This window comes from Porites lutea, chromosome 14 (genome assembly GCF_958299795.1).
Source record: "Porites lutea chromosome 14, jaPorLute2.1, whole genome shotgun sequence".
Taxonomy (NCBI): domain Eukaryota; kingdom Metazoa; phylum Cnidaria; class Anthozoa; order Scleractinia; family Poritidae; genus Porites; species Porites lutea.
Window position 1 is genome coordinate 13,464,070 of NC_133214.1, and position 26,876 is coordinate 13,490,945.

The 26,876-nt window shown below is 40.1% G+C and overlaps 1 protein-coding gene and 1 pseudogene across 1 annotated transcript in view; one reads left to right on the top strand and one right to left on the bottom strand.

Moving 5' to 3' along the window:
• Positions 1-7,790, bottom strand: part of LOC140923963 (dermatan-sulfate epimerase-like protein) — a 28,244-nt pseudogene extending 20,454 nt beyond the window's left edge.
• The window catches only part of LOC140923964 (uncharacterized), a 103,401-nt gene extending 86,843 nt beyond the window's left edge, over positions 1-16,558 (top strand). The window contains exons 8-9 of the mRNA XM_073373975.1: positions 12,599-14,969; positions 15,096-16,558. Coding sequence (XP_073230076.1) covers positions 12,626-14,969; positions 15,096-16,558 — 3,807 coding nt within the window. The 5' untranslated portion in view covers positions 12,599-12,625. The remainder of the gene's footprint in view (positions 1-12,598; positions 14,970-15,095) is intronic.
• Positions 16,559-26,876: the final 10,318 nt, after the last annotated feature.

Below are 26,876 nucleotides of genomic sequence, written 5' to 3' on the forward strand. Positions count from 1 at the left end.
GCAAGCACACGGAGTTCAGGGACACAGGTTCTGTACCAAATATGAGACTTTTCGATTCTTCTTGCCGGCCGGTATTCTACGCGATTGGTTTTTCAAAAGCGCATTCGCTCTTACTCGGTTCTATAGTAACTCAGGCAGTCAACGTGATGCACATGAATGTATGAATTAATAACTAAAAGGTGGTGTTCAGTTTTGGGGTACAAAAATTATTCAGCGATTTTTTGGGTATATAGCATTTTTGTGCGTGTAGTCTTTAGGTCCAACGCGAATTTTCTAATAGGTCAATTTACTCCCTCTTCCTCCCCACCCCCCGCCCTGACTATGACCCGTGGATAGTGTTAGCTGGAAAATATGCGCATTTTTGGTGGTGCGGAATATGATGTCACCTCGTGGCATGTTTATCCGCTTTCGTTTTCACAGCGTATTTCCCTTCGTCATTCAAGCAGATGCTCTCATTAACAGCTTGCAATAAGACTGAGTAAAATCGCAAAAAGTAAGTACATCATGAACATCATTAATGTGGGTGTCTATAACTTGTAGTAACAAACCGTTCCTTAAGATATTAAGAGCAAGCACTACCCTGACAATCCTGGTGGATGCTTCTGCTCCACGCTTGAGGCATTTTACACTGATTTGCCGTGTTTAGGGTAGAAAGCAAGGTAAAACATTTGATGTTTCAGACCTTAAAGTTGTTCAAAAGGACGTTAAGGAATAAAACCGGTTTGTAACCATGCGTTGAGTATTTTTGTCAACTTTCCGCGGTGCCGAAAACTGGCTTTTTCTTAACGCAAAGTGTAAACAAATTTTAGCCTACAGCAATGATTGAAAATTTTGAACTTGAATCATCATAAATGTACATGATCCTCCTTCCTAGAATGCAGTGGGCGTTAGGTAACTTACGAACTGTACTGTTCATAAATGCTTAGGGACTAAATGTAAGAAAAAAATAACATCCAAATGCTAAAGAATTGAAGCGATGTGTTCTTGTTTCGTCAAGCTTAATATTTGACTTCCATTGAGCGTGTCGGGAATAGTCAGGCATGACGGTAGTTGTTTTACATAGTAATGTCTAAATAAATTGCAAAACAGTATGACGATCAACTGTAGTATGCAAAATATCTGCTATTTGAAACGGGGCATTTTAGAAGAAGGTTACGAAAACAGTCGACAGGGAAAGCAAGCGAACGCCAGGAGGCCTTCCTTACCAAACAAATGACTAGTTTAATGACTGGAGTGCACCCAGCATTTGGGGTATAACTTGTGAAGTGGTGCCTTTAAGGTTACTAAAATTTGAGACGACAGCAGCTGGAGTTGTTGTGGTACCTTTTTGGGGTATTTGACGTTAAGGAGCTCTACATTGTCAAATGAACGGGACCATTGGTTGGTCAACTGAATAGGCCACCGCGATTTAAAATTGTCCCTGCCAGTTATTGTTGCTTCATGACGAGTGTTATTGTTGCCTTCAGGAGTGTTTTCGAAAATTTGTAACGAGCCCTCCCGTCACTACAGTACAATACCCTCCCAGAACCAAACGGTATTGAAAAATTTAACTTTCCTAGTTGTATACTAAATTACGGCAGTGTGATTGCATATATCGCCCCAAGTGGGAGAAACCGACAAATTTTTGCTTGTGGAATCCGGAATCCGGAATACAGCTGAAGGAATCTGGAATCCCACTAACGATTGGAATCCAGAATTCAAGTTCCACTGACAAAGATTGGAATCCAGTACCTGGAATCCGGAATCCACGGCGTGGAATCTAGAATCCAAGACTGTCTTGAATTCCCTTATACATGGGGCGACATATAGCAAACGTGACTAGTGCAGTGTGTCGTAGAAAGCAGGACAGATCTTTGTTGTAGTTCACCTTCCCTTCCTGTCGCTCTCCCGCTAGAAAGAAGTTGATTTAAAAGGCTAAATATAAAAGCCATTTCATTTTATTTCAAGAAATTCTTAGAAAAGTTTTCCCTCGTCTGCCTACGGTGTGAGGTGAAAGCTAATTATGTTATTCCTTGTTTGTTCTTGTGCTCTTGATATATGTTAATTATCATTAATACGTTTTCTCAAATAACTGTACATGCGAAAAACGTTGGGTGTGGGTGAACTTTTATAGTATACGGGTAATTAAGTGCTGTCAAAAAAATTCCTGTCGCAGACATTATTTCGACCTACAGGTTACCAAAATAATTTATTTAAAATAGTAAAGAAGAAATAAATGATTAGCAGCCGCGGGTGAATGAGCTGAGTAGGTCGAATACCCTGACAGTAGAACGCTGACGTCATCGTGCAATTGATACAATGATTTCCCTTTCGATTCCTCTTGTTATTTTCTCTCTGCTGTCTACTCGCACCATTCTCCGCTCAACTGAACATCTGGAACTGGCTACTCACGAAGAAAATACTCCACTGAGCTACCCACCCCTGGGCAATGAGCTATGGATTGTGAAGGCAGCAAGCGAAACCAAATGGTACTAGAGCCGTGAATTAATTATGCAATTAAAATGCGCATTTTTGGGGGCTTAATATCGCCATTAAAATAAAAACAGACGTCACGCAGCGGCATATTGAAAGGAAAGAAACCGTCTTTGACGCGGTCTGTTTACCTTAGTCATCCAAGCAGTAACTCTTTGTAAATACCATGCTACAATAATTTGCTATCCGAGCCTTCGTCGTAAACAGTAAGTAGTGGATCATTCACATCAAGTCAGCTACAAATCGAGTGGCTTTTAATTTGTAGTGATAACAAGGACAATCGGGGAATGGAATGCTTGACGTGGGACATCGCGCGCTAAAACCGTTCAAACGACGTGAACTTGCGACCTTGATAGCAATAGCTTAATAATATGAAAGTATCTTTTGGCGACCATGCGTTAAGTGTCCGTAGTTACCTTGCCCAGGCGGTAACGAAGAAAATAAGCTGTTTTTTGGAATTGAAACAAACTTTTAAAAGTTTGGCCTGTAGCAATTAATGTTCACGAGGTATATGTTTCCTCATGTTCTTTCCGCTTTCAGCATGAATAAATATCCTGACAAGACAACTTTTGACGAGCAAAGTTTATTCAGCGTCCTAACGGTTTCCACTACAAAGTTACACTGCACAATGAATAATAATTTTTAGCGTGATTTACGGCTAATTGAATATGAACAAAGAACATATGGTCCGTATTGGGAATAGCGATCTAAACAATTGTCGGCTAACTGGATATGCAATAGCGTATTGCAACAGTGTACTATCGGACCTGAAGTAACTTATATCGATACTGCTCCTCGTTTGCAACGAATTTCTTAACAAGACAGCAAAATCCATAAGTCTACGCAAGCGACGAGTTTTTCTAATTGTTTCACCACTGCTTCAAACCTCAACCATTTATTGTGTCCTCAACAGTAAGTACATCATTTTACATCAATGCACAGGGACCGCGGAGCAAGGTGAAAAGTGGGAGGGCTGCCAATTGAAAATAATTTTTTCATATTGAAAATCGAAAAAAGGAATAAAACTTTTAACAATATATTGAAATCTTTACTGGTCAAACTCAAACTCACAATTTTCACTGCAAGTAGTTGTCGTCGGCTTTTCTGCATTGCTTACAGACTTTGACGAAGTCCTAGATAACTCTAATAAACGACCAAAATACACGGTCAGTTCAGATTCAATGCAAGAAAAGACGATCTGAAAAATTTCTAACCATGGCCGTTCACTGTTCAGGTAATGTAATTCTTCTTGCCATCGAATTTTTCATTGATTCGAAAGGAGAAAGACAAAATATAAAACTTTTATCAACTCAAAACAACTACTCACCTTCGTTTGGCTTGAAAAAGCTAGTAATTTTATTCATTTCGTCTGATAAAACTGATAAAAAAACTCTGCCGGAGTTGGAAGTACAAAACACGCTGCCGAACGAAGCGAAGGGGTGGCCAAGGCATGGCGTTTGATCAAGGGCAAGTCGGCCCCAGGGCACAATTACCGCGAAAAGCACAGGAGCCCTACAAAATGCCTTGCGTTTGAAATTAAAAAAAATGCAGAGAATATAGAGGAATATAGACGGAAAAAAACTTGTTTCAAGTCTGTTTTTATTTTAATTATTTTTCTTTTGAGCGCAAAAAGTGGGGGCGGGGACGCAAAAAAGTGGTGGGGCCGCGACCCTACCAGCCCCTCCTCCTCCGCGGTCCCTGATGCAAGTATACAACTCGGGTGTCTGCTTGTAGTAAAAAACCGTCCCTTAAGATATTAAGAGTACTTCAAAAAATGACTATCCGAGTGATGCAGTTCTTGATACAGTCTCGGTAGAAAGCTATTTCATGTTTGAAACCTTAAAATTGCCCAAAATGAGATCGATTTGGCAACCTATTGGCTTTTTTGCCGCAATAGTTAATATATAGATTTAGCCAGGGCTAAAAGCGAAGCTCCCATTAATAAATTTATATTTTAAATCAAACAATAAACTTGTAATCCACAAATCAGTTAAATTAAGGGCACATTCATGTGACTTTTGAGGGAAAGGATAAGTTATTTTAGAGTGAAACATCTTACATCGAGTTGATAACCTTATATGTACACCCAAAAAATAGCAAACATCTTCGATCACATTCAAGATCACAGTAGATTAGGCCTCGAAAACAAATTCTTGGAAAACAAATCAGGCCGCATTTTTTTGCGTTCGACAGGTTTACTTTACAAATTCTTGCCAACAAATTTGAGGGTGTGTAAACCAACCTTTTATACTTTTTATACATCACATCTGAGGTGAAACAGTGCTTTTTATCATACAGACCTCGGACAGAATACGGTATTTCACAATTTTTCAATGTTCAGGACGATCAATCGTGGGCTTTTAGCGAAACCGTTCAAAAAATTTCCAAAAACACCCATACGGCCAGCCGGTTCTCATTTTTAGTGTGAGCTGTCAGTGTGGTCGAGTGTTTGAATAAACTTTAATGGAGATACACTTCAACATAATAACAAATTTATTATCATTATTTTTTGTTATTTAATGGTTCCAGTTATAACGATGTGTAATCTTATAAAGCGTTTGATACGCGCGATATTTCTAAGTACTCCTGCAAGCGATGTTCATGAACGATGAAAACAAACACCACGGACAAGCGATTAAAATTGCAAGAGAGACTACTAACAATCAATAAAAGAAATATAATTCGGTAAAACATTTACAGAGACAACAATTTTCATTCACGAAGACAAGTATTAAAGTGTCTCTAAAAATCCTGAGTCTTTAAGCTTAAAGCTTAAGCTTAAGTTTATTCTGTTTTACTTTCAGCCGGCCTCCCGGTGTTTGTTATTTGTCAAAGATGAACTCCTCGTACAGCCAAATTTATAACTAAATATTCTTCGGAATTTTTTTTTTCTTTTTGCCGTGAGAAAATATATCTGAAGGCCTTTTAAAGTTCCGTAAGCTTATATCAAACCTGATACTAGATCAGATCATTGACTCAAATCTCAACAAACGTGCAAGAACTTGCCGCATAAACTGTGCTCGACTTCATGAAATTAGATATAACAAAAGCAAACATCAAATACAATAATTACTCAGGCTTACCATTAGAGATTCAGGTCCTGAAAGATATCAAGGAAGCCCATAGTTGCTTGAGACTTTTAAACCCTCTTACGCATTAAGCAAGGTGAAAGACGAAAACGATGCCATCCGAAATCGGATTACCCAATTTTGACAAGCGACGCATTTCTCAACCAAAAACCCAATAAACAAACCAGCCATGGATAACAGAAGACTCTTGATAGCAGCTGTATTTCATTTTGTACATCCAGTGGAAAAAGACAGTTAAAAACATCACAAGTTGACACAAAACTCTGTCAGCTTTAGCTGTCAAAGTATACATCTTTCAAGATGCTGCATAAATTTTCCGCATGAACTCACCTGTCAAATTTTGACCAATCAGAGTACAAAAATTGGACGTAGAGCGTGACCAACGAGTGACCATGGTAAGAAAAGGTCTTCCCCGCTTTTATTTTTAAAAGAAGTGGCTGAATTTTCGAGTCCAAGGTCAGTTTGAATTCAAAATCTTGACAGTGCGGGGCCATAGTGACATAAATACAACATATTTCATACGAATCATTGGAAAAAAATAGACTTGAGCCTGCGATCATTTGAAACTGGTAATTTGTCAGCGGATAACTTCAAAAAAGTACTTGACCTCGATGGGTCGACACTTGAGCCCGCGGTACGGTCAGGTGATACTGGTCAGCGGATATCCTGTTTTGACAGCTGTCAATTGATCACAACATTGATGTGCAATTAGTTTTTCTATTGGGCTCCCAAACTAGCTAGAATGTGTGAGAGTAAACATTGGTTTCCCTGTGGTGCGGACGCACGGTCGGGCGTACGTTCACGTGATTACCAAATTTTCTCGGATGGGTAGATTACCACATTTCCTTAGCTATGGGGCTCCGTCCACGCGCTTGCTTCGCGCGCGGGTGGAGCTCCGCTATGAGATACCAGATCTTTGTAACCAAGTATTGAGTATTTTAGTCAATTTGCCACGGTTGCCAAGATAACAGACTGTCTCTAAACGTGAAGTGTAAACAATTTTCTAATTTCGGCCCATATACAGTGCTATATAGCAATGGTTTAAAATGTTGAGCCTAAATCGCACACATGATCCTGCTAAGAATGCGGCGAACATGCGATACTGTAGATGGACTCCGATACTAAATGCAAAAGTGGTGAAACGAACGTAAGCAACGTGTTCCTGATCCTGTACCGCGGCAGGATTATCTCAGTCGGTAGAGCGCTTGACTGCAGAGCGGGAGGTCGCGGGTTCGATTCCCGGGGCCGGACCAATACTCGGGGTCTTAAAATAACTGAGAAATGAAGGTACTTCCTTTGCCCTGCAGGCGGCTGGACCTTCGCGTGGCTCGGGTGACCACGGAAAATGGCGGTCCCGTCTCCATTAGGAGACGTAAATATAGTGTCCCCAATTAGCACTTTCGTGCTAAATATATTGACACTCAAATAAAGTGCATTTTATTATTATTTTTTTTACTATTTTTTTTGTTTTGCTTAACTCTCCATTGATTGTGTCGTTAATTCAGGTATGACGGAAGCTGATTTGCATAGCAATGTGTACTGACTGAATTTTGGCCTTCAAAACTGTATGAAGCTCTCCTTTAGTTTATACATTATATGTTTTTTTTGAACGGATATATTAAAGGAAGATGACGGAGAAGAAAGAGCCCTTTTAATTGGGCCTTCAGTTTCGTTTGTCCTACCCCACCCGGGAACAGTCACAGCAAAACCCGGGGGGACCTCCCTTACAAAATTATTGTGCTTCTTATACCCCATTGGCGTATAAATTGTGAAGTGGTACCGCTTACGGTGCTAAAATGTAATATTCTCAATTATTCAAAAAACTGCAATGCGAAAAGCATGTGTGGCGGAACTATCATAGCACATCATCCACCTACAGCTTCAGGTTGCCAAAAAAAATTATTAAGTAGGCGTAATATGAAGAAGAAATACATGATTAGCCGCGGGTCAACCAGCTGAGTAGGTTGAATACGCTGAGAGTGAAAATACGGACGCCATTGTGCAATAATTGACATATTGCTTTCTTTTTCGACTCCCGCCAGCTTGTTATTTTCTCTCTGCTCTCCACTCGCGCCATTCTCCGCTCATCTGAACGCCTGAAACAGGCCAGTACTTACTATGAAAATACTCCACTGAGTAATTGAGGGCGACTAAAGGAACCTGCAGACTATTCTTGGTCATAGGTTCCTCTATTAACTGTATAGCGAGGTTTTTCCCAAATCTGTCCATATTCTTAGGATGCTCGTGTTGTACCGACTAATATGCATGGTATGTAGCCGCATAGGCCCTGGTGTTGAGTTTAAGGTCCGTCTGAAGTCATAGTAATCGCGTGAAAGTACATGCAAGTGATGCAACAATCATTGTTCGATACGCAAGTACACGTAATTCAGGTACGCAAATACTGTACCAAATATGAGACGTTTGTATTCGCCTTGCCGGCCGGTACTCTATTTCCCCAGGAAAATGAAAGCAGGGCCTGATCTCAGCTTAGTGCGAGACGAGTTGTCTGGAAGATACAAATGTTAGCAAAGTCTAGAAATCCATGTAAATTAAGTTTATTCAGGGTCCACTCCAGTGCATGGTTTTTGTATTTTTATACGATGTCAGGCATGTTACGTAGCTTGTCATCTGAAAGCTTCAATAGGCTTCAAACACTAGTGGTAAACTAAGCTTTTTTGCATATCAATTGCCTTAGGTGAGGGTCTCAATGGGGTTAACCGATAGGCGTAAAACGGCCAAAAATTTAGTCGATAGCCGTAAAAATTGAAAAATTTTAACCGTTAGCCGTAAAAAGGGGAAAAAATAGTTAACCGTAAAAGAAAGTGTTCCCTAGACTTGCTACTCTTAAGGATGGTACTAAACTCACTTATGGTTGCGTTTTTTATTTCCCGGCTTGTGTGACTCCTTACGCACGTTAGGCGAAGCGCCTTAGCCAAGACCTAGGCTCCATTTCCGGTGCTCTCTCGGGGAACTAATTTTTTCCATAGCGAAAGTGTGGCTTCTTGTTGGGGATTAATATTTGCAATTTTCCGGAGGTCGTGCCCTCGAAACACTAGTGAAACAACACGCAGAGATGTCACTGTTTGTAAAACACGTTGCCGCTAAACAACATTTCCCTGTTTCTCTCTGACGCTACGGTAGACATTGCCATGCCTAGTCCCTGTACGTCGTCTTCCCACGCAATCTCGGTCAAGGCATTTCGATGGCGAACTCGCTCGGACCACGTGACCCGAAATGCTTTAGCCGCGCGGAATAATGCAGCCTACAGACAAGGCAACGGAAGACAGTCTATCCGTACAGTCCTTCGCTATCATTAAAAGCACTGGACACGGGAATTTTGTTATTGGCCGTTTTCACACTAGAGCTAGAAATGGATCATCCGTCTGAGACTAGCCTGTGGACAGTCGCGTCCTCCCCACAGACACCCCTTCTCCGATTTTTTCTGAGAGGAGGGGGCGGCTGTACACAGGCTATCTGGAACGCATAATCCCGTCTTCAAAAGTCAGGCGGATTGTTCATTCAAAATTTCCATTTGCAAATTAAGACGTATTGCCTATCTGACGCGAATCATCAAACGGATAACCTATCTCACACGAATAATCCTTGTCTAGTGTGAAAACGGACATTTCTGTTATAATGAATGTCGCGCCGCGGCCTTGAGTTGGGCGTTCGCGTGTCTGCTTTTGCTTTTTCACAAAGATTATTTTTAAATTGACTATTGACATTTCTAAGAATAAAATAATATTAGAAGTGGAATACTTTATAAAAAGTATGACCTATCAAATGCCAAAATTTTTCAAAAGAACAGCTTATTTCATCCCGAGATGATCCGAAGACCTTTATTAAAAAAAAACAGGTTATTAATATTTAACTTTTTGAAACAAAAGAAGTTAATTTTGAACTTTTCGTTAACCGTAACTGAAAAACCTTAACCGATAGCCGTAAAAGAGCCAAAATTTTAGCCGATAACCGTAAAAGCCACCACCCCATTGAAACCCTCTTAATAGCGACTCCTAAAACGACCGCAAAAAACCGAAACCGATAGAAATATGACCAAAGCGTTGACACTCTTTGGTGTTGCCTGGAAGCACAAAATGCTCCGTGACGTCACACACTAGATGACGTCAGGGCGGAAACCATGGCGATATATGCAAGTATAGATGGACCGGCCGACGGCCGGCGGGACAAGCGCTTAGCGCGCGACGAGATTATAAACCTCGCGAGGCCAGGCACCTTTGGCCCCTCACTTCGCGCGCAATACACATTTGATTGATCATTAGTGTGTCTGCCAGTTGTAGCATGACGAATGAGTTGCCTGTTTTTCATGCACAGGAATATTAATGTCCAAAATAAGCTTGGGCTTGCAGTACAGTATATGGCTCTTTATAAAATAACTGAGATAGTACGCGTGATCTGATTGGTCAAAAACCTATGGTTTATTATACCGGTAAACCCATAGATAAAGGTATCCGGACCACGAGCCATAAACAAAACCGGCTATTGATCTGCAAACAACGATTTTAGAAAGGCTAAAAAATAGAACAAGTTACTTACCCAGCCCTTCTTAATATTAAAAGCGTTGGTTCCCACATTTTATTATTGAGTGTCACAATTCGCTGCTGCCATAGCTTTAGAAGTTATAAAGTACAAAGCTGGAAAACAGTTTACATTTCACGACGATGCCAAATCGCAGAGAAAGACAACAACTGTGAGAATTTCTGGTGTAGAAAGTCTCTAGGAAAACTTAACCATGTGCCAGCCAGCAACAAAACGGATAGTTTTAGCATTCTTGATTTATTTTATGTCAAAATTAAATTTCTCAATGAAAGAAATTGTTTCAAAAAGAGATCTCTGATCAAGACATGGTACAAAATCGGCCGCCTTAGGTTGTAAACAAGCGGCCAACGATGATGAAAGATGTTAAAGTTTCGGGCTGTTTTTTTCCCACATTTGCACAAATTATTTGGTGATATCGATGCCATAACCTACCTCAAGCCACCTGACTTTACAAATCGACAAATATTAACGCCAATATGTGGCTAAGGCAAAGAAACCTTTCTCCATCACTGACATATTTCCATCGGTCACTGTATGTTTATATTGCAGCCACGTCGTTACCACAGCATTTCTTAATCATAATAAAGTCCAGAAAACAGATCTTAAACCACTGCGGCTTGTAAAATTTGAAGAATTCCTCCATTACAATAGCTGTCAGTTCTGTCTGTAACAACGAAATTCTTACGGATCGACTCAACAAAATACAGCTGCGTACAGTCTGATGTTCAATTAATTTCTACTTCTGTAGTAAACAAACTATGAACGTATTCTTTCATTGTACGTTCGCATGAATATGTGTTGACTTTTCCTGTTAAACAGCTTTCATAAGTTATCATGTAATGAGTGCAGATACTCGTGTTTTGAAGTGCTGCTGTTTGTTGTTTGACTGAACTGAGTTTTGAGAAAGTTCAACGCTATCAAATCGTGAGTCATGATTGGCTTATGATGACTTTATAGAGAAGACGTGACTTGATCACGGTACTAGAACCTTATTTTTTACCTAAAAGACTCCATTCTACCAAAAGTTATTTAATAAAAGCGATAGACCACACTTTCTTGGGTTTACCGGCGTGATAACCCACGCGGGATGTTGGGAGAACAGGAGAAAAGCTTGTAAATAACTAGCCTTCGGCTCGTGATTTACAAGCTTTTCGAGAGAAAGTGTGGTCTATTGCTTAAATAAGTATTAAGAGGATCCTATTTGAAACAGGCCATATTAGCAGAAGGCGGAAAAGATCATTCGGGAGACCATAAGGCTCCTAATTCTACGGCCATCATTTTCAGTCTTTTTTACTCGGCTAACTCGAATAGTTCGATTCAGTTCTCCGCTTTCCCTTCAGAGTTCGAGTTACCTAGATTCTTCTACATATATGGAATATATCGCAGCTGGGAAACAATAAGGTCAGTCAAAATGGCCGACACTTCATATGATATAATAGGAAGGTGAGAGTGAAAACAAAGACTTTTTGTAATAAAAATGCCTCATCGTGCCATTGGCGACCTGTGACGTAGGTCAAAATTGCCTACACTATGGGGTTTACTGAAAACTTAGTTAACACTCTGAACATACAGACATTTGGCTTCCTTTGGATCTGTTTCAGGTACATGACTTCATAGTGAAAGTTCCTTATCCCGCCGTTGTATCTCCTAACCATAGCAATCGACTTTCAATTTTGTAAAGGGGTTTTCAAAGTTTATTGGTTTGAATAATTGGCCTACTTTTTGTTACAAATAAACTAACGGCTAATAAAAAGAAGAGTTTTTAATAGTCATAATCATTGTTTAAAAATTACAGAAAACTTCCCTTTGGAAAAGGAATCCTAACCCTAAGCCTCCCACCCCACCCCCTGTACGATGGAGGGTTAACAAATCTAACTGACAGTCTCAAATTTTATCCCATAATTCTAAGCAAAAATATTCATTTTTTAAAAAACCTTCTACTTATCGTTTGGGTTTTCTGTCTAATTGTACTGTTGCATCGTATAACAGAGCTCAAAAATGCAAGGAGGTCGATATTTGGCGATCACATTTTTTGAACGGCTATGTGTCTAAATTTTCGTACGGTTAGTCCGTGTGAAGGTGTGAAAGGAACACATGAACGGAAGAAATTTAAACTAGTCGAAAATTGGTCCGGTGCCTTTAAAATTTTAATATGATTGAGAGGATTATAACAGTGTGGGGAGACTGCATTGAAGAGAGCTCAGTAAGTCATCAGTAAGGCAGAATTTTAAATATGCTATTGTTAAAATTCAAGTCTTCTTTTAGTTTGTTTGATGGCTTAACGTTGCTTCGGTAAATGTCAAAGAAAGATTATCGAGCTGTAGAGTTTTTCGAAACGGGAGATTGGAATGTAATTTCAACGCTACCCTTGTTAGTTATTTTCGTTTTTAGTGCCCCTTGTTTTCTTTTATGGTTCTTTGGTATAAATTAATTTTTCCCTTTGAGTTGATTTGCTAACACAAGGGATTATTTTCTCAAAGGTTTCAAGGACCAGAATTCTATCAAGTATGTCCATTTCCAAAGAATACTCCAAAGAACAGCTGAATTACTTCAGAATTTGTTATGCAACAACTGATATTCTCACCGAAGGCCTGAGAGAAATCTTTAAACAAGAATGGGACAAACAGCACAAATTAACAAAAGGAGAATGGAAAGACGAGCCTCAGAATGGAATGGATTTTTATAACGGAGAGTCTGCCCGAAACCAAAGAAGAAATGGTCATCTTTTAACCACAATGCAAAACGGAAACAGAGAAGAATGGGATTGCACAATGCTTTTCTACGCCATTCTTTTCTCCGATTGTGTTGGTCCCAGTCTTAGGGCAACTGTGAGGATGAACGTGGACCATCTTAGAAATTTCAGGAACGAAGAATTTGCTCATATGAAACAAGGTAGTCTTTCTGACACAGATTTTCAGAATGCTATTAGCAAAGTTGAGTTGGCATTTCAAGTGCTTGGTCTACACACTGTAAAAATTCAAGATTTAAAAAATCAGAAAACTTTTCCGACAGAAGAATTACAACGGATCCTTAAAAAGGTTGATGACCTTAAACAAGAAGTTCAAGAAAAGGAGGATCAACGCCAGGTCCTTGAAGATCAGCTTCAGAAAGAAACGCCTTCGTTTTGTATTCTCCCTCCTAAACCTTCACATGACATCGATGATCGTGAACGCGAGGTGTCAGAAATAGCCCAGCAGTTAAGGGAGTTAAAAGAGTCCAGTGTCAACAAGCTGAGTTGTCTGTACATCTCAGGGAATCCTGGAAGTGGCAAATCACAGTTAGCTGGCCTCGTAGCTAAGAGGTACTTTGACGAGATTAAGAAAATACCAGGCAGTTCTTCATTTGTGATGACCTTAAATGCAGCTAGTCCAGATTCACTCTTAGAGTCATATGTGTCATTTGCTCGCCATTTAAGGTGTCCAGACTATTCAGTTATGGAAATCCTCAGCTCCAAGGTCTGGAAAGTAGAGGAAAAGATCACTTATCTTAAGACGCTTATTGCTGTAAAAATTAGCCGTTATACATCTTGGCTACTTGTTGTTGACAATGTCAGCACCATGTCCTCTGTGCATGTCCATTTACCACAGGCTGGAATCCACACTTGGGCAAGGGGTCAGATGCTGATTACAACTCAAGACATTAGGTCAATTCCCCCAAAAGGCTCTTTTGTTAATCACATCTCAGCAAGCAAAGGTATGGAGCCCGACGATGCCTGTTCCTTATTGGCCAAGCTATCTGGAATAAAAGATAACGAGTTATTGAGAAAAGTGGCACAAAAACTAGACTATCAACCTCTTGCTTTAGCAGGCGCTGCCGTCTTTGTCAAAGGGATACGAGAGGACAAAGCATCGAAGTATTTTGGCTGGAACGAATACCTGAAGATGTTAGAAAAAGGCAAAAGAGAAACTACGGAGGATACTCTCGCATATACAAACCCAATTTACCCAAAGTCAATGACACAAGCAATTAAGCTAGCCGTCGAAACACTGATGAGTTCTGACGAGATTGTGAAACACCTTTTCACTCTTCTTTCCCTCTGTGCGCCACAACAATTAAACGTGGACGTAGCAATTAATTATATCATTAACGTACTCAAAGACTATCATGAAGAGGACAAGGAACTAATACGCATAAAGTTAAGAAATTGCTCACTATTGCTTTTCGAAGATGACCAAGGTGGCTGCTTCATTCGTGTGCACCAAGTTGTGCATGATACTATCAAAACTATGATCAGCCATTGTCCAGAGATTCAAACCCCTCAAGTCATAAATGCTGTTTTTACATCATTTGACGAATTTATAGACGCTGTTCCACAATCAAATATCAGACTGGACACTATACGTCTCGTTCCACATTTAAAGGCCATAACCATGGTAACCGACGAAGTGTTTGTAAAAGAAAATTTTCTTCAAGTCCACGAAAAAGACATTTCAGAAAAATGTGAAAAAATGGCCCATATTTGTAAAATGCATTGTGAATTTAATGTGGCCAAAACATACTTTGCCCATTCACTCGCCATAAAACTTGAAAAGCTCGGCCCTGACCATGTTGATGTTGCAACAAACTACAATAACTTGGCTTCAATTTACAAGCACCTAGGTGACTTCAAGCAAGCCAAGGAGTATGAGCAACGTGCTCTGGCGATTAGACTGGACAAGCTCGGCCCTGAACATGTTGCTGTTGCAACAAGCTACAATAACTTGGCTTCAATTTACAAGCACCTAGGTGACTTCGAGAAAGCCAAGGAGTATCAGCAACGTACTCTGGCGATTAGACTGGACAAGCTCGGCCCTGAACATGTTGATGTTGCAACAAGCTACAATAACTTGGCTGTAATTTACAAGGACCTAGGTCACCTCGAGCAAGCCAAGGAGTATCAGAAATGTGCTCTGGCGATTACACTGGAGAAGCTCGGCCCTGAACATGTTGATGTTGCAACAAGCTACAATAACTTGGCTTTAATTTACCAGCACCAAGGTGACCTCGAGCAAGCCAAGGAGTATCAGCAACGTGCTCTAGCGATTACACTGGACAAGCTCGGCCCTGAACATGTTTATGTTGCAACAAGCTACGATAACTTGGCTTCAATTTACCAGCACCTAGGTGACCTCGAGCAAGCCAAGGAGTATCAGCAACGTGCTCTGGCGATTACACTGGACAAGCTCGGCCCTGAACATGTTGATGTTGCAACAAGCTACAATAACTTGGCTTTAACTTACAAGGACCTAGGTGACCTCGAGCAAGCCAAGGAGTATCAGGAACGTGCTCTGGCGATTACACTGGACAAGCTCGGCCCTGAACATGTTGATGTTGCAACAAGCTACAATAACTTGGCTTTTAATTACAAGGACTTAGGTGACCTCGAGAAAGCCATGGAGTATCAGAAGCGTGCTCTGGCGATTAAACTGGACAAGCTCGGCCCTGAACATGTTGATGTTGCAACAAGCTACAATAACTTGGCTTCAATTTACCAGCACCTAGGTGACCTCGAGCAAGCCAAGGAGTATCAGCAACGTGCTCTAGCGATTACACTGGACAAGCTCGGCCCTGAACATGTTTATGTTGCAACAAGCTACGATAACTTGGCTTCAATTTACCAGCACCTAGGTGACCTCGAGCAAGCCAAGGAGTATCAGCAACGTGCTCTAGCGATTACACTGGACAAGCTCGGCCCTAAACATGTTGCTGTTGCAACAAGCTACAATAACTTGGCTTTAACTTACAAGGACCTAGGTGACCTCGAGCAAGCCAAGGAGTATCAGGAACGTGCTCTAGCGATTACACTGGACAAGCTCGGCCCTGAACATGTTACTGTTGCAACAAGCTACAATAACTTGGCTTTAACTTACAAGGACTTAGGTGACCTCAAGCAAGCCAAGGAGTATCAGCAACGTGCTCTGGCGATTACACTGGATAAGCTCGGCCCTGAACATGTTGATGTTGCAACAAGCTACAATAACTTGGCTTCAATTTACAAGGACCTAGGTCACCTCGAGCAAGCCAAGGAGTATCAGAAACGTGCTCTGGCGATTAGACTGGACAAGCTCAGCCCTGAACATATTGATGTTGCAACAAGCTACAGTAACTTAGCTGTAATTTACAAGGACCTAGGTCACCTCGAGCAAGCCAAGGAGTATCAGAAACGTGCTCTGGCGATTAGACTGGACAAGCTCAGCCCTGAACATATTGATGTTGCAACAAGCTACAATAACTTGGCTGCAATTTACAAGGACCTAGGTGACCTCGAGCAAGCCAAGGAGTATCACCACCGTGCTGTAGCGATTACACTGGACAAGCTCGGCCCTAAACATGTTGATGTTGCGAGAAGCTACAATAACTTGGCTTCAATTTACAAAGACCTAGGTGACCTCGAGCAAGCCAAAGAGTATCAGCAACGTGCTCTAGCGATTAGACTGCACAAGCTGTTCTCTAGCGATTAGACTGGACATGCTCGGCCCTGAACTTGTTGGTCTTGCAACAAGCTACAATATTTTAAGCAACAACGACAGCGACGGCACCGAAAACAGCAAACGAGCATAGGAAAGCAACAACTTTGCACGTGCATCACGCCTTTTTGTACATTTCTTAGCCGTCGTTGCACGAGTACGACGTGTAAGAACCTAATTTCACGTTTTGTCTAGGACGGGAACACAAGACATCAACTTTCTTTTTCTTTTCCTGAATCGTGATACAGTCTTTTAGAATTTAACTCCAAAAGTCATTAGTAGTAGGGGAGGCACCGGTTACTCCGGTTCTTTGCGGATTTAATTAACTTTTTGCGCGGTATAAATTAACGCAGATGACGTCATGCACCTCATTAAGATAGGATGATGTCATAGTTTATTTTTAGCTGGTAAGGAGTAAGTGACGTCAGAATTTCCTAGAGCTAACGTCATCAAAAAAATTTTGAGATCATAATCTATAAATAGAAAAGTGATATGATCTCCCTACTTAGTCATGATGATGTCATATTTATCCATTATCTTTGCAGATTATACTAAATGAAAAATCTTTAATCATTAAATTATGTTCACTAAAAATCGGTTATAAACAAAACCAAGACACGGAAGTTAACTGAAAAAGAAGGAAAAGGAGGTTAAGCGAATGCAAAATCGTACAAATTTTTGAGGCAAAACATGAAAACGAGGTCGAAGCTCAGCGAAGCGAAAAACTGCCTATCAAGCAAAAATGTCAATCTTTGTTTACTTGACGCTGTAGAAAGTATTGCGCAGGGTATGAAAATTCTGTAGAAAACAACAGGTGGTTCTAAAGTAAACCCTAGCTCTTTTGGTTCTTAAATAAACCCCATTCTTAACAAGGATCAATTTAAACACGTGACAAATAAATTGACGAGACACGAGATACAGTTTTAAAAACTTTATTGAAAACCAGTGACAAAAAGAGTCTAATAAATAGCGATTTGAAAGGGATGGAAGTTAATCCTCTACTTCGTTCTCCTGTTTAGAATGGGAATAAAAATTGGTTTCCAACGTCTTGGCGTTTTTGTGTGTAACTGCTCCACAATCGTGACACCGAAGAAAGCCCTCTTTGATGTAATTTCTCTCCTCGGGGATCTGGTGATCGCATATAGGACAAATCGAGTGGTTATCATGCCAAAAGCATTTAGGACATTTCATGGTCAATGTCGAGTACACATTAGAGTTTTCGCAATGTTCACAGGGACTTTTAGAGTGAAAGGTGGTGGACGTCTCAGGGCTACTACTTTCTGTTTCCTGACTGTCGTTTTCAGTGTCGTTGTCGCTCTCTTGGGTGCCTTCAGCTTCAACGCCATTCTCAGAAGCTGCTTCCTCCTCCTCTTCCTGATTTTCAATATCCGATGAGCTCTCCTCATTATTACTCTCGTTATCGGAAGTATTTTTTACATTTTGGTAGCCTTTTTCTCTTTCTATTAAATCACTTAACAACCTATTGTTCTTGATTAAACCTTTATCGATTCCTAACTCTGCAAGTCCATCTAGGAAAGTATTCAGCGCACGAGGTTTGGTTACGTCATCGTTATGAGGTAGTAACACATACTCAAGCAGCTCGGCGATGTTTGTAACGGGAATTATACGTTTATTTCGAAGTAATTGTCCGCGGGGAGTCCAGAATAAAAGATCTTTGGACGCGGCCATACTATGCAGCAAATCAGAAGCACGCTTTACCGACAATGCTCAGAAAAGATGACTCAAAACATCTTTTATTCTTGGTTCTTCTTTTATTCTTGGTTCTTCATCCTCGCTTTCATCACCAGAACTTTCGCTTTCTTCATGTTCACTCTCGTGTTCTTCTTCAACCAAACCTATCTTTCTCTTCATTTTGATGAGTACCCGTGACAGACCGTTGCTTCAAATGAGTAACTCATAGTTTCGTTTCCTCTTTTATAGCATCAAAAATCCTTGGCTTGTAACAGCAGGCACCAATAGGTCTTGAATAAAACCATCACCCCCCTGTACAAGGATTCGCTTCTTTGTTTTTTAAGGGACAATTGTTTCTGCTAGGTTTACTAGACCATTCTTATATGGAAACACGTTCCGCTTATTTTCTTCGGGGATAAAAATGTATTCCTTAAGTATATTGTATAAGACTTGGACTAATGCATGTAGTTGTTGTGGACTGGCTGTCCGTAAAAGACAGCTAAGAGTTGAAGAAAACCACGATTGTTCTTGACAACTTGAGACATTGCGACAAACTGAACTTATGATTGTAGTTTGCAGTCTTTTATCGACTGTCGTGGAGAAAAACAATGGAAATGTGGTGGTGGTGGTGGTGGAGGGAAAACAATAGAAATGTGGTGGCGGTGGTGGTGGTGGTGGTAGTAGTGGAGGGAAAACTAATGAATTTTGTAGCCTTTAAAACTATATCAATGCGCATTATGCTAGCATTTTCTCAGTCTACATTCTGCTCCTGAGGAGCTGACATGAGTTGGTTCTGTTCCGTTTGCGAAAAATCATTTAGTAGAAAGGATAGCATGCAAAGGCACGTGATGTCTAAACACCACAATGTTGGTCTCACACCATTTCAAACAGTTCCGTTTTCACAGAAATGTCAGCGGTTTCGATTCGAACATCCTTTTACCTCCATGATTGCCGGAATGACCGGCTCAGGAAAAACGGCCTGGGTTCGATCTCTATTGCAACAAGCTTCAGAGACAATTTACCCTCCCCCGGAGAGGATCGTTTGGTGTTTTTCACAATGGCAGCCAGCGTATACACAAATGCTAGTCGCCATGCCACACATTGAATTCGTCAAGGGAATTCCTACGGTTTTGGAGCAGGATTCCTATTTTGATGTGAACAAACGGAATCTGATCGTCTTTGATGATCAGATGATTGACGCCAGTAAAGGCAAGCGAATTGTGAACCTTTTTACTCGTGGTTCTCATCATCGCAATCTGAGCGTGATTTATACCGTGCAGAATCTATTTCACCAGGGGAAAGGTAGCCGCAGCGTAAGCCTAAACAGCCATTATCTGGTGTTATTCAAGAATCCACGAGACAAATTGCAAATCTTGACTCTTGTCAAGCAAATGTATCCCGGGCAGACTGATTTCTTTTTAAATCAGTAGGAGGAGGCTGTAAAAAGACCTTTTGGTTATCTGCTGATTGATCTGAAAACTACTACCCAAGATAATTGTCGGTTGCGAACAAACGTCCTGCCCAGTGAAGAAGGTTTTAACCAAGCAGGGTTTCAAGAAAATATTCTTTCTTTCTCTTTCGCCTGTTCCGCTTCTTCCAGCTATGCAAGAAATACAAGGCAACATGGATGACGTGCTTTCTCGAAACGATCTTCGGGACGATGAAAAAGCTAAGCGATACTTTCAGTTACAAAACAAATACCTGGCTTTTAAAGAACAATTAAAAACAATAACACGACCGGAAGAAATAATCAGTACTGTTCCAGTCTTTACATCAAGGACACAAGATTCTTCGACAGCAACGACAGCATTCTCCACTCCCCTTAACCCCTTTAATGAAACACCTGAATTAACACAAGCCGCTATCTCTCAAAAACCTGACAAAGAAAGCCTCACCCCTCCACCACCCTTAAATCCTGCTCTCCTGAACCCTCTTCCCACAGTAGACACCCCATCACAACAGGGCCCGAAGCGCAAAAGGCGTCGAATTCAATTTGTAAATTATTTGGATGATCATAAAGCTCATGCCAAACAGCTGAAGAAACGTCGGCATAAGAAATTCAAACCTTACAAGTACTCCATGGGCGAAGAAGATGAAGATTAATTAATTTCCATTCCTTCCAAATCGCTGTGTATTTGACTCTTTTTGTGACTGTTTTTCAATAAAGTTTTTAAAACTGTATCTCGTGTCTTGTCAATTTATTTGTCGCGTGTTTAAATTGATCCTTGTTAAGTTATTAATTGTTTGTGTTTCTACAATAATAAGTCAAGGCGCTCCCTTGGGCCTAGCTGTAGAGATGAACTAATTTGTATTCTTGTGTGCGAGTTGGGCACACAAGACCGTATGCCCTTAGAACAGGAGAATCTGCTTCTGTGCCTGCCTCCTCAAGAACTAACAGATTTGTAAATTTTTGCACCATCAAATACCAGAATCACGCTTAAAAGAGCGAAAGGTGAAATGTCTTAATATTAACAGTTATATTTACGTGTCATAATTCCGAGGTATTTGTATGTTATTAATGACCCGCCTTGTACTTCAGTTTATGCAGCAAAAAGGTTGAATAAACAATTATTATTATCATTATTATTATTATTATTATTATTATTATTATTATTATTATTATTCAACTTTGGGCTTGTTAACCCGCATAATTAACTGACTAACACTAACGGCGCTTGAATTGACAAGACCATACGCGCATCAAGCGCTGAGATTTCAATAGTTAGTCGTTTCCTCGAGATAGAACGGAGAAACGCTTTCGTAATGGTGAGTCAAAATTGAAATAGAGAGTTTTCAGCTCCACTCTGTGTATGTGTGTGTGTGTGTTTGTTTTGTTTATATATCCGATTTTTAGCGCTAAACAAGAAGAAATGTGTTGCTAGGCGATCGCACCTCTTATTCCTATTTTTCCACTCATTAGGAACAAGAATGGGGTTTATTTAAGAACCAAAAGAGCTAGGGTTTACTTTAGAACCACACATAAGATAATCACTTTATTGTTATACATTTATTGTGAACAATCTTTCTCAAACATGTATTCATAACACCCAAATTGAGGGCATTCGTCCCTTCTTATAAAGTCCACATAGAGTAAATAGACTGTGCTAGTATCCATCTTACAAAGGCAAACTAAATATTTCATCCAAGTCTCTTTTAACTGCAAATTTAGTCTATTTTCCACTTCCTGCTGTGCAAGCTTCCATAATTTTTTCAAGTCTACTTTTCCTTTCACGTATTCAAAATATGTTGCCCACGCCTCCTGAGCATCCATGGTCAAGTAAGTGTGATGCAGTTGAGATAAATCATCCATTTTACAACCATCGCGGTGTTCATTCACTGCTACATAGATCAGACGATTCACTTCTCTAACAAATACATCTTGAAAAATCTCTCCTATTTTATTCCGTATGATGTGTACTCCCATTTCAACTTCATCAATTATGATCTGGTCTGATCCAACCATGATTTCAACTTGTACTTCAGAAACTTAATGTCTTCAAGAATGATCCTTTCGTAACCTTTTTTTCACATTATATAAATTGAAGGACCGATAAAAATAAACAATGATGTCATAGACTATAGAAAATAGCTGATCATGTCAAAAAAACCTTTCTAATTTGAGCTGATGACGTCATCTCACCAGGTACCATATTAAATGGTTATTTTGATGATGATCTCATCGTTTTTTGATGACGTCAACTCCTTAGATTGTAAAAATCATCTTACCTGGATAAATATGACATCGTCATGACTAAGTAGGGAGATGATATCACTTTTCTATTTATAGATTATGATCTCAAAATTTTTTTGATGACGTTAACTCTAGGAGATTCTGACGTCACTTGCTCCTAACCAGCTAAAAATTAACTATGACATCATCCTATCTTAATGAGATGCATGACGTCATCGGCGTTAATTTATACCGCACAAAAAGTTAATTAAATCCGCAAAGAACCGGAGTAACCGGTGCCTCCCCTACTACTGTCATTTGCCAATAACGAGATGGAATAAGCTTGATAAAGTTTGAGGTAGCGCGAATTCACTTTTGTAGTGACGTTTTCGTAGCTGTCGCCATCTTTGTTGCTTAGGCTCCCTATTCCTTTTGTATAATTGGAGTACAAACAAAATGTATCAAGCAAATCAAAGCAATCGCGTAGGCTGACAGACTCACGCGAAATTTTTTGCTTTCTTAAGGGAGTACACCCCCGGTAACGAGATGCATTTGTCCATCCAAAACATAAATACTTACCTGCAGGTTGACTTACCGTGATCTATGTAAAGTTATAAAGAATTAACCATTACTAACTTCGTCCATTGGCGTGGCGTTCTATACGCTTTAAGGAAAAGTGGCATCCCTTCCTGGTATCAGAATTTCTTATCATCTCCCCTTTCCTTTTGAAAACCTTTTAAGATCTCTATTTTTTATCGTGGATGTGCGGCTAGCTGGGTGTGATCGAGACGATATCAAAAATGATTTACATTCCTCTGCGTTTTTACTTTCAGTAGGTATAAAAGAAGCTAAACTCGGCCCTCAATTCGAAAAAGCCTTCGTTTGGTGAAAGATTACGCTTCCAAGCTTTTGATTAGCACGGCAGCGATAAAACTAAAAGTGACTTGTCTTCTCAGATTTCAGTATCTGAAAAGTCCTGGTAGTCTAAGAAAGAGAATTACAGTTGACTCCTGATAACTCGAACCTTCCGCTGACTCGACGTAATTTTTGTTTCCCTTCATATCATTTCTGTACAATTTCAACAGAAATAGATGGTACACTTGGGTTAATAGGCTCCTAACTAGAAATTAATGCAAGTATCATTTTAGGTTGTAGTAACAATTTTTTATATCAAAGGGTTGATTAGTGGTCAGAATAGGGAAATCGCGTGACTTCATGATTCGATAACTACATGCACACTGACACTGTATTATAATATCATCAGGAACCGTATACTCGGCTTCTGTAATCATTGAAAAATGCAAACCGCTGATTACAGGGGTAATGTCGTACCAGAAACTCATAAGGGGTTGAAACGTGTAACTCTCATATGTTTGCTTTGTCCGATGCTCGTGATTATTCATTTTAGAAAGTACCATATTTGGAACGAGAAGAAGAGAGAACTGACCAATCAAACTTCGTAAACAACGTGACGTAATTTTCCTTCAGATTCCCGCGCCCGCTTAAAAAAATGGCCGACAAACGGGAGAAAAACTCCCGAAAGCCGAGAAAGCTTTCAAAGGTTAAAACCAGGAATATTACTGAAACACTGAGCAGGATATTATTGCCTTACCACCCGGGCCAAACGTAACATTATGAAACCTATTGACGGCCTCGCAACTTCTTGAAGTTGTCACTTCAAAATACGATGCCTCGTTGACCCTCTGCACAGTAAACTTATACTGCAAATAGGCTTTTAAAATTCTTATGTTAAAAGTCAAGAATAAACAGTGAAAAATATTTTCGAATAAAATTCATTAGCTGCTTATCGAAAAGTGTCCAAAACCTGAACCTGACATCTTCGCAAAAAGTGATGCTTGTAATGAATGTGAGAAGCATTTTAAAAGCTTAAATTACACTTAGATGTTGTAGTCACGATCGTGTTTGAGCTAATTTTATGAATGAACAAACTCAAAACAATAGACAGAGAAGCCGTTTCTTGAAAATTTTTATTCAAAGTCCAAAAAGTTAATCCTTTAAAGCAATTCGGAAAACACTATCTGGATCGTGGATCCGTTCACGCAAGTGAAATCGGCTAAGCACATGGCAAAATTCAACTCAAAATCCATCTCAATTAATCGGGGCACATTTTATAATTTTTCTTTAGCGCCGAAGAGAAAAATTTATAAAACGTCTATGAAACATTTAAAAATACATAAATTCCCTTTCAAAAACGTAATTGTCTTGGCCATAGAGTGCAAAATGTACCTGAAAATTCAGCAAAAACTTCGCTGACTTGGTTGCATTTCAAAGCAGACCATGGGCTCCGCCGTAAAGAAAACAAGGTTGAATTCCTCGAAGGACGATTTCTTGATGAAAAGCTTCCCTTTCTCCACAAAAAGAAAGCTGAGCATTCTTTTGAACGTTCTCTTTCCATTTTTTGTCTTTTAACGGTGTATTTTTAACCTTGAAATGCAGAACTCTTGTCTTAAAACATCTGCATGGTGATCGCGCAGTAGCCATTTTGTTGAAAATGGGTATCCGTCACTAAGGTTTCCAAATATGGTCAAAACGAATATTCACGAGCATTGAACGCGAGTTACACGTTTCAACCCCTTATGGGTTTCTGGTCGTACTTAGTGAAGCGTTGCTCTGATTGGCTGATCAAAATATTGGTTAATAAGTTTTTTACACAACTGAAAATTGAATCGTCAGCTTAGATAAAATATAGAAATAAATAGAGACAATGCAGAAAGTTTGTGATAGGGTTATCTATTGATACCACCTGTTGAATGCAGCGTAGCAACTTCAAAAAGCGTTGCAAGCGTAGCTAGCACGGCAAGGGCAAAAAGTGTAGCAGGCAAATGTAGCAAGCTAGGGCAACAAGTACAGCAAGCGTAGCAAACGTAATAAGTGTAGCAAGCGTGGAAAGCGTAGTAAGAGTAACAAGTGCAGCAAGCGCGGTTGGCAACTGTCGCAAGTAAACTTGCAAACGTAGGAAGGGTAGTAAGGAGAGCAAACGTAGCGTAGCAAGGGTAGCAAGCGCAGAAAGCGTAGCAAGTGTAGCAAGCGTAGCAATTTAGCAAGCGTAGCAAGTGTAGCAAGGGTTAGCAAGCGTAGCAAGTGTATCAAGCGTAGAGAGTGTGGCAAGCGTGGCAAGTGTAGCAAGCGCCGTTGGCAAGTGTCGCAAGTAAACTTGCAAACGTAGGAAGGAGAGCCAAGGTAGCGTAGCAAGCGTAGCAAGGGTAGCAACCGTAGAAAGCGTAGCAGGTGTGGCAAGTGTAGCAAGCGTAGCAAGGGTGGATCAGTGGAAGTGTTGTAGAATACATGTGCACTGCCCACTTTGCCAAGATCACGTGCCTTAACCCAGAGCTAACGGGCCTTTTTTTGGGTAGTAGCAAGTGTTGCAAGCGTTGCAAGTGTGGCAAGCGTAGCAAGTGTAGCAAGAGTAGCAAGCGTGGCAAGTGTGGCAAGAGTAGCAAGCGTAGAAAGGGTAGCAAGCGTAGCAAGAGTAGCAAGCGTTACAAAGGTAGCAAGTTTAGCGGGCTTAGCAAGGGTAGCAAGTGTAGCAAGCGTAGCAAGTATAGCAAGTGTAGCAAGGGTAGCAAGTGTGGTAAGCGTACCAAGTGTACCAAGCGTAGCCAGAGTGTAGCAAGTGTAGCAGTGTAGCATGCGTAGTAAGTGTAGTAATTGTAGCAAGCGTATCAAGCGTATGTAACAATTATAGCAAGAACGCAATGTGTGAAGCTCAAAAATACTGACTAGCTATAGTCATGACGAGGATCGTTATTTGGCCCTCGTATATTTAATATCTTCGTAAATGACCTGTTTTGGTTTACAACCACGTGACATGGCGGTCATGTTGGGGGTCAATACAATAGAAATATTTCACGAAGAATTAACATGAAAATAGAGTTTAGTTTTCAGAGAAGAAAAATGCTGTTTTTCTTAACCACCAACATGGCCGCCGTGACGTTGTTGAGGCCTCAAATGTAATAAATGACCCTAAATGTAATAAAGGTCCTAAGTGTAATAACTTTTGGCCCTAAATGTAATAAAGGTCCTAAGTGTAATAACTTTTGGCCCTAAATGTAATAAAGGGTCTAATTATATGTGTAATAGGTTTTAGCCCTGAATGTAATGAAATTCTTAACAGCATACATGTATGTAGTATAACAGCTACAAACTTGATAAAGTCGCTGACTGAAACATGCGACGGTCTGATGCGATATTAATGTTATAGCCAGCTGGTGATTCACTTTCTTCGCCCTATTGTAGTCTTCATAGATATTCATTGTCTTAGAAAGCGGCTAGAGCGCTCAAGAAGTAGGAGAAACACTTGTTAATCAACTACGTCTCGATCGTGTTTCTTACTACCGTGACATCCCTACATCGTGAAACGCGAGTTATAAACAAATGGAATCTACGCAAAAGTTTTCAAAATACAGTAGTAATTTAGTAATTGAAGGAAGTATTAATGTTCATTAGAAACAATCGTAGTAAATTAACTACTTTTGCCTATGGGGTTTTTTTAATGTTGCGCCAAAGAGAGAAATGGTTCATTAATTTTTGTTTTTTTTTATCATTTTCCAAAAGAGTATGTCGGTCGGGTCATACAGAATGATCGAATCTACTGTGAACACGAAGTTATATATAAACAGCAAGATTATTAAGGGCAGTTTATCTTGATAGTTTTTCTGACTTCCTGACTTTGATTTTAATTTCTACCAGGAGTACTTCTTGAAGGCTGTGTTTTCACTAGGGCGATTAACTAGCTGAACATTCTTTCTAAGATTTGTTTACAAACCGACTTTTATTAGTTAAACGTGACAACTGTTTTCACTGTGAAATTTAACCGGCAATCTAAGCCACTAACTCTCAGAGGATTCAAATTGCAAAAGCGCGCCATAATAAAAAATGAAAGGGGACGAAGTGCTTGAATGTAATGACTTCTCTTGTGATTATTTTCGC